This window comes from Pteropus vampyrus, unplaced genomic scaffold (genome assembly GCF_000151845.1).
Source record: "Pteropus vampyrus isolate Shadow unplaced genomic scaffold, Pvam_2.0 Scaffold150, whole genome shotgun sequence".
Lineage (NCBI taxonomy): Eukaryota > Metazoa > Chordata > Mammalia > Chiroptera > Pteropodidae > Pteropus > Pteropus vampyrus.
The window spans coordinates 3,760,379-3,772,469 of NW_011888931.1; the positions used below are offsets into that span (position 1 = coordinate 3,760,379).

The window sequence follows — 12,091 nt, forward strand, 5'->3', positions numbered from 1 at the left end:
GTGCGTTTCAAACTTGCTGCAGTGGTCAGTCACATCCTGGTGCAATCTCATAGAAGTGCTTGTTCATGTCACTATGTTTAAGACTGTGTCAGTATTTCCATTCAGAGACTTTTTCATTCCCCAGGGCTTCTAAATAAGTCATAAAAATTCAAGCCAAACTCAAAGTTGGCATAAAAGGGCCTTTTTTCCCCCCCTTTCTCCTATGTATAAGGGATATAAGTACATAACTCCCACTAATTCTAAATTTAGTTAGGTTTGTAAACTCTTTACACACTGACAAGACCAAATAAGATCTGTTGACACCACTCCAGTCTGGTACTAAAAAGGATGTCAGAAAGGTTTTACTGTCTTTGAAAATAACAAGACATTCTATTTAATGAATACGGAAGTGGTTTCTTTTCTTTCTTTCTTTTTTGGTTCGTTGCAGTTAGTTTTTCTTTCTGCCTCCCTACTTTGTCTCTAAAATTAAACAGGTATGTTTCTATGTCAAAATTTGTCTTGTTGATGTCACAGAGGTTTTACTCAAGATAAATATGTGTTTTCTTCCAGTTCACAATTTTGGTACTTTTCAGTTTGGGAAGTTTGTGTTCTGTTTCCTATTAGAAATTATACCATTTATAAGTATAAGTTTTGAGGAAGCAAAAAATAATAGTTTAGTTTACTTTGTTCAATTGCTTTCACAAAATTTGAAGTTTTTCTTGGTTTTCAGTTTACACAAAGAATGACATTTAAATAGCAGCTGTATAATGACTCTTTTCTCTCTTTCTGCTTTGACCATTTCGTTACCCAATTTCTCTCATTTTCATTGTACTAAAAAGGGAAAGAGTCAAAGATTTTATAAATCCAGCAGTGAATTTTTAAAGAGTCCTCTACTTCAGTCCCTCAATTTGTAGATTAGGAAATCATTTTAGGCTTCTCCCTAGGCATCAAAATTGTTGGTTTTATGGGGATCAGTTGCTTGATTTGCTTGGAGATGTGACCCTGGTCCCCAGTACAGTAAGTATAATTGCTTTTGAGAATTTCAGGTACTTAACTGACTTTTACTGAAAAAATATTTAAATCATTAGTCTCGAACTTTTGAGAATTGAGGCTAAGCATGTGTACATTTTTTTAAATGTCTCTTTGAACGCCTGCAGTGTAAAGGTCTTCACATATGTTGATAGATTGCAGGTTACAGTCGTCATACAGTAGCTAGGGGTCATCCTTGGTTACTAAGGGAAATAGGAACGGTTTGCAGAAGATCTCAAACAGTTGATACTGCTGGGGTGTGTGCGTGTGCATGTGCGTGTGTGCGTGTGTGCGTGTGTGTGTGTGTGTTTGCGTGTGCACACATGCGCATGCGTGTGTGTCGAGTTGCGTAGTAGTCGTAAGTAATAGAAACTGAACATAGTCGGGTAAACGAAGTAGCTTTGAAAATGACCAATGATACCTTCCCTCTTTGTGCACACATCGAAGACACTGAGCCATTACCTGAAAGTGCTCAGAAAAAATGTGACTGATGATAACAACCCACCTGGAAGGTGGTGCTGAGAAGATTGCTCTCGGCTTTAAGCAACAGCATCGCTCATCGCTTCTAACGATTTTGAGTCTTCTCAGTCAGAAAAGCCAGTCATGAACTATTTTTCATGCCCAGTAGGACATGACGGTGCAAGATGCAATGGTGTGTTTCGGTGTCAAATTCACATTCAGCGTTTCCTCGGGGGAGGCACTTCACTAAATGTACCAAGAACAAACTAAATTGAAGTTTAGACTTCACTATCTCACAGGTTTGGGTAGCACCTTAGTGATGGATGACACTGTGGTTAAGGTTAGGATGCTCTCAAGTGCATGTTGCATCTTCTACAATCACTGGGCTGCAGATTGGGTTAAAAACAGCCTCTCGCCCACTGACTTCAGTGCTTGGAGCTTCTTTGATACAGTGACCAAGATGGATATCTTTGACAGAAAGAACGTGTTTCCTTTATACGGATATTTATATGTAATACATATTACACAGTGAATATATATATAATACACAAAGGCAATTTTGCCTTCGATCAGGCTTTATTTAAATAAAGAAAATAATTTTTTTAAAATAGTAATTTAGAGAGGAATATTTTGTTAATATAAAATTAAAATTTAAAAAAATGCAAATGCAAATGAAAGCTTTTAAAGCGCTGAAAGCGTGATTTCCAAGAAACAGTTTGCTCTTTAAGTTTTCACATCGTTGCCCGTATATTTAAAATTTAGAACTGATAGTCCCTTCGCTGGAGCCAGACTCGGGTTATGGCGGACAAAGCCCTCAGTATGGCAGAGACATTTCAAGTAAGAATGCCCTGTTCTGCCAAGATTGTCATTATGACACTAAAACGTACCCTTTTGCTAAGGGCCAAAATTCAGAGTCTCTCCTTCCAGTTTCTACACTGATTTAGACAACAGATGCAGAAAAGGCAAAGTGGTATTCAGGATCGTTTGTCACATGGCTTCAGGGCAAGAGGATGGCCATCTGGCAAGAGCGAGAATTCCTTAAATGTTACTGGGTCTTACATTTCTAAACGTAAAATCCCTGGCCAGAAGTCGCTGGGTGCCAAGTGCCTTTGCTGTGATGTCTTTGCCCTGCGCAAAGCTAGAGGGTTGCTATCTTGTGGCTGCCTGAGGAGCCACAGAGCCTTCACTTGTTTGCAACTCAGATTGAATGCTATTGTTGTTTAACATTTTCTTTTATTGTTGTCTTGGTTGCATTTATTCCTGCTGTATTTTTTTTTTTCTCTCCTTTGATTCTCTTCGGAGCTGCTAAACCTTTCCAGCTGGATCAAGGAGTTTTTTCACAACCTGTCAGTAGTGCAATTGGTCTTGTTTTAGCTTTTATTGTGTCTCCTGGGTTCCTTTACTTTAGACCTTTTCAGAAACATGGCACCACTTCAGATTTACTCATAACCCATGGGGCCTCCAGTTTATCTAACCTGTGTACTTTTTCTTTCAGAAGATTTAAAAATTTTTTTTCTTAAAGTATACTTTAAAAAGGATAAACATAAATCATCTGGAATAGTAATTCTCAACTATCTTGAAAGGTGTTTGAGGACTATTTCATGGTTACTATGATTGAAGCAGTAAAATTTAGTTTATAGTTACAATAACTTTCCTTTCATTTGGAAAATATAAAAAAGCTCAACTTTATGATTTCATGACATATTACCAACCCCAAATACCGTTCCTAATCCCCACCCCCTCACACACACACTCAGTGAAGTGCTAATAGGAAGCTCAGAGAAGAAGCATAAAGGCAAATGATCTATGTTCTGTTTGACCTCAGCCTGTCTGGAAGGTACTCTAACTAAATGAGAGCATAAAGGTCTGGGTAGCGGCTTGGTTGAAGCAATATGAATTTAATCTACATTTGACTATAATTTAATTACCTTTATTTTAAATTTCTGCTGCTTCATCTGTGGTTTGGAAAATGACTTTGCCGGCCCCTCATTTTCTCTCCATTCAGCCTCCTTGTCTGACCTGAAATGATCCATTTTCAGATTAGGCCATAGGAGGTTATAGTGTGGAAAGAGCAGAGAGCATTGCCTAGAAATCAAGAGCTCTGGATTCAGCCAGAACTGCTAGCCATTGGGTATGTAGCCAGAGCCTTGGTCCCTTTAGCTGTAAAATGAGGGCTTGTGACAAGATAATCTATAAAGACCTTCTGACCTCTGATCATCTGAAATTCTGTGAAATGCGTAGAGATGGAAGGAAGCCCACAGTTTACAGAAAGTCATAGTTAAATGCATACTGTATTACCTCTATTAGAAACAGAGCTTGGGCTCTGAGTAATAGGACAGGACTGGTAATGGACCATTGGGGAGATGGCAACAGTAAGCCCCCCTGGTGGCAGACAAAGGATCCTGGTTTAGGAAGCCAAGAAGGGGGAAGACACATGGTTAAATCTGTCTATGTATTCTTTATGTCTTGTGTGATTTTTAGGAAGACCTATCTCAAGATTATAAAAGTTTGCTTTTACATTTTCTTCTAGTACTTTTATTATTTCAATTGAACATATGTATACACATAATCTACCTAAAATTTTTTTTGTAAATTGTAGAGGTAATGATTTGATTTCTATTTTTTCCCCAAAATTGATAGCCAGTTGTCCCAACACAATTTACTGAGTACTTCCACCTTTCCTTACTAATACGAAATGCTACCTTTATTACATATTAATTTCCTTTATATGTGTGTCTACTTCTAGACTAATGTATTCCATCAGAATATTTATATTCCTATATCAATAGCACACTGTTTTCATGTCTGTAGCTTTACTGTGCATTTTGACACATGGCAGAGTATGTCTACTTTCACTTTTTTGAAAATATTCTCATCAAGGCTCTTGAATTTTCCAGTTGAACTTTGGAATAAGTTTGACAAGTTCTATTTTAAAAATTCTGTTGGAAATTAATTTGTGATTGCATTGAATGTATATATTAATTTGGTGAATATTTTTATTCTTATTTTATCAAGACTTCCCACTTTGGAACATGGTATAGTTCTCCATTTATCTTGATCATCTTTCATGACATAATAAATTTTTATAGTTTTCTTTACATAGGGTTTACATATTTCTCATTGAGTTAATTACTAGATATTTTATTTTGTTAACTTATTGTTTCTGTTGTGGATGACTTCTTATCTGTTACATTTTCTAATAGTTATCACTGATATGTAGGAAATCTGTTGGGTTTTGTTTATTTTTATTATATCCAGTTGGATTGTCAAAGTACACACAAGCCTATAACCTACAAACAATAACGGCTTTATGTATTGATTTCTGTTTTTTCCCCAAATTGATAGCCAGTTTATCCTTCTCCCCCCACCTTCACTTCTTCTTTCCCTCTATTTATTATGCTACATTGACCAGGTTTTCCAAAACAGTAATGAGTAATAGAAGTGATGGCAGACATTAAAAGGAATTTTTCTTATGTTTTACCTTTAAGTATAACATTTGCTGAAGGTCTCAGGTATAATCACTTTATTAAGTTACGAGATTCTCCTTCCATTCCTAGGTTATTTAGTAAGAGATTCTCCCTACCCCCAAACACACAGATTACTAAATAGGCTGCTGCCTTTATCACATGCTTTTTCCACAATTTTTAAGACCATCATCTAGTTGTCCTCTTTTAATCTATTTATACAGAGTAGATTTACTAGTCTTAAAGTGTCCTTAAATTTTTGGGAAAAATCCTATTCCATCATGATATATTATTCTTTTAATGTTTCTGTATTGAATTTATTAATATTTTACTTTAGTAATTTTATATCAGAATTCTCAAGTGGGACTTATCTACATATTTTTTCAAATGTTCTCCTTGCACAACTTTTATATTAGAGTTATGCTAGTCTTGTGGAATTACCTGGAAACTATTCATCTTTTTCTACTGGACAAGTTTAAATAAAGTACAGATTAGCCCTTCCTGGTATCATGAGGATTTGAAAGAATTCCCCTGTGAAATGATCTTGGCCTGAGGTTTCTTGGTTTCTACTGTTTCTCTCACATTTTCTATTTTTTCCCTCTATGTTATGAACACCTTCTTTAATTTTGTCTTTCCAGATTACTAGTTTAGTCTTCAACTTTTCCCTTTCCATTTTAGTTTTATCTTCTTTTTATTTTCTCTGAGCATCTTTTTTTTCTTATTGCTCCTTTTTTCATAGCATCCATGACTCCTAAGTCCCTACTCTGCACCTCTTAGTGGCCACACAGCCTTTACTAGGAGCCCTCTGTAGACAAGTGACCTAACCCGTTTAAAGAACATTTGTAGCTGCTGTGTCTTGGAGTCAGATGACCCATAGGCGATCTATAAACTCAGGAGGAAAGACATGACCTAGCCTTTCTAATGTCCCTTAACTGTAACCTTTATGAGTCTCTTCATGGCCCACTTATTGTCTATGAACTGCTGACTTGGAATATTTTCTATGCCCTGTTGGAAGAAGCAGCTCACACTCTTCCTGTTCTGAGTTGTGGTTCTGTTTGGATTTCTCCACCAACTTGATGCCATATGCATTTCATCTTTTATGAATTTCTCAACTTTTCTGATTTGGCCATGGTACCCTTTAATGTTTTTGGGTATTGCTAGGCATTTACTTGCTTTTAAATTTTTTATTCTGTAATTTTAATGGATTTTGAGAGAAGTAAATAAAGCGTATTCAGTGCACCATCCTAAAGGGAAGTCTGTAACACAGACTTTTAGTAAATGATTTTATCATAAAAGATGTTTCCTTTGTTTTGGATAGTTTTTCATGGGAATTTGCACACATTCAGAACTATGCACAGATTCTGAATATCAGAATAATAAATATAGAGTAATTATATACAGAATGGAATGTGGGAGCTCTTGGAAAATTCCTGATAGGTTTCATGTGCATAAACATGACACGTTATGATGGGTAAGATTTTCTAAGCAACAGTGCTTGAGATAAAAAACTGAATATAATTAAAATTTTTAAATGCCTGTAATTATAACATTATAATATAGTGGCATTTGGCAGTCACATAGCTAATAAATACTATATTTTTGAAGTGTGATTAGAATCCAAATGAATACTGTTTTACTGTGTAGTTAAGCATGTGGCAGGGCATGCTAGAATTCACATTTCTTTTCTTCCTTCCAGTGGAAAACTTAAATTTTTAGTTTGAGTGAGTAGTGTTGGGAGTTTTTAAGTTAAACAAGGAGCTAAGAATTCCATTTCTTTTTGCCAGCATTTCCTTCAAGCAAAATGATCAATTAATGGAGTATTAAATAATCATATGCTTCATTTTTTTTTACCCTTTCTGACTTGGATTACTTTAATAATTTTAGCTAGTGTTACAGATGTACTTAATTGAAGTTATACATCAAAATAAAATGATACCATGAGAAAGAAAGAGCTATCTTGTTTCAAAACATCATATTAATAAAGTACATATGAAAATTTGCATATTAAACTTATTTCAAAAATGTCGAGATGTCTTGGCTTTCTTCTAACCAAACTTCCTTCCTTCCTTCCTTCCTTCCTTCCTTCCTTCCTTCCTTCCTTCCTTCCTTCCTTCCGTCCTTCCCTTCCTCCCTTCTTCCCTCCCTCCTTCTTTCCCTCTCTCTCTCTCTCTTTTTTAAACAATGAAGTGCGTTGTCTTTGTTCAGAACTCCGCTGTCCAGATTCTTCCTTGTAGCTGAGCTGACTGAATATTTTGCTGTATTTCTGTGTCTCTGGAAGTGGTGGGCTGACCACAAAAATACTTTTCTATGAGTTTTCTTTCTTCCCGCAGGAATATGCTTGATTGTCCAGCTGTCGACATGTGGAGACTGTGCTATTTATACAGTAATGAATTAAAATGGGCCTCTGTTCCCAATATTTTCCTAGAGTAGCACCCTCTTTTATTGGAGCATCTAATATTTCCACAGCCCTTTGCTAACAGTGACTTTATTGTCATTGTATTAGACAGTACCTGTTATACTGGGTGGGTCTTTCCCTGGATTATGGAGCTGATGCTTTGGTACGCCTTTTGAATCACTAGGATCATTCTGACAAGGTCAAGAGCTTTTTGTATTATCACAAGTTGTTCTTGCCATTGGACAGACAGGTAAGTAGCAGATATAACAGATTCTTAGCCAGTGATTGCTGCATATGCCGCTGATGACTGTGGTTATAAATCAAAAAACAGTTTTCCTGCCTGTGTATCGGTTTTCTATTGGTGCATAACAAATTACCACAAACTTAGCAACTTAAAACAATGGCATTTATTATCTCAGGTCAGAAGGCTGGCATGGCATGACTGAATTCTCTGCTCAGTGTCTTACTAGACTGACATCAAGGTGCCGGTCACGCTGTGCTCTTACTCAGTGGCACCAGAAAAGAACCCATTCCCAAGCTTATTTAGGCTTTGGCATAATTCATTTCCTTGTGCTTGTAGACTGAGGTCCCTATTTCCTTGCCTCTCAGCTTTTGGAGGCTGCTCTTTCTCGCTGGTCCCCTGCATTTTTAAGCCAGCAACATCACATGGAGTCTTTCTCACACTTGAGTCTCTCTGTGTTCCCCCTGGTACCACCAGCCAGGAGAAAGGTTTGCATTTAAGAGTTCATATAATTACATTGAGCCCATCCAGATAATCTCAAATAATCTTCCTATTTTAAGGTCAACTGGAAATCCTGATTACATCTGCAAGTCACTTTTAACATGCAGCATAACATATTCGCAGATGTGGCACTAGGAAGAGAAGTCTTGGGGGCATAATTGATTTTTAGATAAGGTTTTGCCTGTTCAACCTCAAATATTTAGACGATAAACATCATCATTAGTGCAATCTTTTAGTTATAAAGTGTAAAAAACAATACTGTTTTAAAGGCTTTTGGTATGGATAATCTATAAAGTGAGTAATCAAAACTTATCTAAATATGTTTGTTGAAATTTATGTAATTATTTACATAGGAACCCAAAAAACCCATATGCATATGTATTCTCTTTATACATCTGGGTTAGCTTGCTTTCCTTAAGGATACATATATTTTATCTCATAATATAAGGTAGGCATCTTAACGTGTAGGCCAGCATCAGGCGGTGTGTTTGTAAGGAATGTCTAGAAGGGTCCCAGTGACATGAGGGATGTTAACTACACGTAGTAACGACAGCTGCCATTTACTGAGCACTTACTATGTGCCTGGCATTGTGCTTTACCTACCTGTGTTATTTCATTTAATTCACGACAACTCTATGGTGCATGTACTACTATCCTTATTTTGAGGATGAGAAAGCAGACTTCAATAGTAGAATTTGCCCACATAATCTGTGATGTTGCAGAGCCAGGATTCGAACTTAGATCTGTTTGACTCTAAAATCTTGCTCTTGACCCCTATCTTTTACTATTTCTCAAACCTGGGAGCTACAAAGTTGGTAGTTTACCTTTGAGAGATGCTTCCATCTCCTTTTCTCAGTCTTCTTCTACATGCTGGTTCCTTTTCAACTACCTTCCAAGGTGCTTATGTCCTTCAACTATGCTCAGTCCCAGCCCATCCTAGTACATACTCTATCTGCCCCTTCAATGCTCCAAAGTTAAGGTTATCAATGTCTCAATCAAAAGCTGCAGGCCTTTGTCTCAGGACAGCTGATACCTGTGAGGCTGTAAAAACAGCATGGGCAAAACACTTAATACGGGATGTAATAACGACAATAATAACAGCTGGTAGTCACCGAGCACTTATCAAGTGCCAGGTACTCTGCTAAGCACTCGTCTTGCATTTTCTTACTCCTCATAATAACCCCATAAAGTCAGTACCATTATTATCCCCATTTCCCACAGGGTATTTTGAAAGCAGAACTGATAAATTTCTAAGTGATAGAATGTGCGTGAGAATTTGAAGAGCGCCTTCTGGCCTCCTCCGGCCATCCTCTTTCCCCGTTCCTGGAGATTAGGATCCGCCACGCGCCTCCTTTGTCTTTGATGACAGCCTTCAGTCTAGAATTTATTTCCTTGCCTCTTCCGTCGTACTGCAGATCATGTCTTTTGTAGTCCCAGTGTGGGCATTCGAGGCTGGAGATGATGCCATTAGGATGGAGCCTTCTCTGTAGGACGGGCAATGAATGACATTCTGGCCTTAGACTGCCAGGAGGGAGCATGGAGAATATCTGTAGAGAGAAAGGGAATCCGGAGACATAACAGTGGCTAGAAGGAGACAAGCATCTGCCTGAAGCAATTCACCCGAGAGCTATAGAGTCCAAAATTATGGTGGCGGTAGATAAAGCAATTGCACAGAACAAGAATGGTGGGGCCCTTCCTCAGGGGGAAGCTGTACTTTTGGAAGGAGCAGCAGACCTTTTGCAGGAGAAAGCAAACAGGACTGCAGTCAGATTTCTTCCTGTAGCTTCCTGAGTGGCCCCAGAATGCTGAAGGCAGGAGAGGAGGTGGCACTTGCTTGGAGCCCAGGGCTTTTGCTTTCGCTTGTCCCTGTGGTGCATTTGACGTAAGGCTTCTACTTCAAGTCACTCTTTGTAAATCCACAGAAGATAAAATTGTGCCTTGAATTTCAGAATAGGTACATTTAGGAAACTTTAGATTCACATTGAATCATATTTGAAGGACAGTGCGGACACTTGATATTTTTAAATAATCCTTCAGTGAATCCTTTTGTCGTGTGAACAATATAACTCAATTTCTGTGTTTCATGTTTAGATTCTAAGATATTGGGTTTTTCTTAAATTTAAAATTAAACGACAATATCAAGCGCCTTTTTTTTAGGTCTGTCATTGTGTCAACAGTAATGCCTATTAAAATATTGCATCCTGGTCATACAGTGTAACTGAAATCACTGAAAAATATAATGAATGGATGAGCTGTGACTATCAAGTTTTAAAATCACAAAAAATGTTGTCTTTATGTGTGAGTATATGCTCTCAGTTTTTGACCTTCCCATGATAATAAAGATTGTTACTTTAGGAGAATTAATTTTTTAAAAAAAAATTCACATGCTTTCTCCAAAAGTGAGACTCAATAACATTTCTTTAAAAGAAAAAATGCCTATCACTTTTAATCAATAATTAAAGCCAAAGTTTTCTTTTTAATTTTAAAAGCTTGTCCTTGAACTAAAATAACATGGAACGTTTTAAAACATGGCTCCAAGCTGCTGTAGATACATTTTCTTTAAACCACAGAGACTGCAGTTAGATTTCTCAGTGCCAGACAAACTGCAAATTATAACTGTAGCAGAAGTGACTGAGTTTCTGGATGTTGTAGTACCAGCAAGGCTGGTTGTTTTTTTGGAGCTGTTCCTCCCTTTGGGTTCTGCTCATGAATGACTTAATCCCTGGGCGAGATCAAATGTCATGCCCGTTGCCATGCGTTAAAAAAGCCTCTTCTGCCTTCGCACAAATTTGATGTGCTGGCCTACAGAGGAGCAAGGCAGTAGGCAGGAAGAGACACAGAACAGACATTGTAAAGGGAGACTAGAACACAGTGAAATTCCAAAAACTGGATGGCTGATAAAAATATCCTTTAAAGCAGAATGCCATTGTTTATTGTGGCAAGGAAGGGGGATAATATCCATGATTGAATTGTAAAAATATTTTTACTAAGGTCATTTTTGTACTTACTATTCTAGTATTAGCTTAGCAAATATCATGCCAGATTAGATCTAATAATATATTGTGTTGCTCTATATACTGTAGAAAGTACATGAACATCTGTTATTTTATTTGGTCCTCATTACAACTCTGCGAGGTAAAAATAAGGATAATTATTCCTACTTTCTTGTGATTGGGAGGGAGTGATCCAGCTCCTTCACGGAAGAGCCAGAAAGAAGTTGAGTCTCTTAGCTCCTCATTTAGTTTCTTTCCACTGGATTTTATTGTGTTTTCCATCTTGGTTGAGTGTACTCTAAATAAAAACTCATTTATTGAGTAGAAGTCTCCAAAACAGTGACTCCTAACTTATTTAGAGCTGCTCTTCCTTTTGTACAGGGACTGCTTTGAAAAGTGGATGAAAAGCTTTGGATCATTCTCTAGAGAAATGTGCATCCACTCCTCTCAACACCACACTTCTGTGGAACCCATATAACAACAGGAGTATCTCTGATCCTTTAGATTGTCAACAAAAAGTGGCTGCCACCAATCCAATGCTAGCAAGAAGCCCCAATCCAGGTATGGTAAAAGGAGAAACTTTATTCAAGTAAACCAGGGATATGCAGCCTCCGGTAAAAAACGAAAGTACGTTCCATAGAAACAAAAGAGAGGCATGCTAATGTAGAGATAATGCCTGCCCTGGTCTCTAATTGGTCCATTTTTATGCAAATAAAGGATCCGAATTTGCACAGTCTGATTGGTCCAAATAACATTGTTTCGATTGATCTGAATTGTGGTTCCTGGTAGATTGTCAGGGAGCCACTCTGACTGATCAGTAAAGATGTAAATAAGACTATAGCTGCACAGCTCTTATTGGACGGAACAAGTTTCAGCTCATTGGTCGAAACAGGATTCCAGGAACTCCTTTATAAGGTTCAGCTCAGGTGGCACCTATGCAGTGCAGGAGGCTTGGCAGTTTGGTCTGGCTTTTCCTTGAAATGCAGTGTGTGTGAGGGGCGCCTTGTAAACACCTGCTGCTAGACTCTGG

The 12,091-nt window shown here is 37.6% G+C and overlaps 1 protein-coding gene across 12 annotated transcripts in view; it reads left to right on the forward strand.

The window, feature by feature from the left end:
- The window catches only part of MKX (mohawk homeobox), a 63,275-nt gene that overhangs the window by 24,042 nt on the left and 27,142 nt on the right, over nt 1-12,091 (forward strand). Inside the window, exon 6 of one of the 12 annotated variants that reach the window (XM_011369512.2) lies at nt 11,443-11,593. The exons of the other annotated variants lie outside the window; for them this stretch is intronic. Coding sequence (XP_011367814.1) covers nt 11,443-11,465 — 23 coding nt within the window. The 3' untranslated portion in view covers nt 11,466-11,593. Of the gene's footprint in view, nt 1-11,442; nt 11,594-12,091 lie in introns of those variants that run through there. 12 annotated transcript variants of the gene reach the window in all.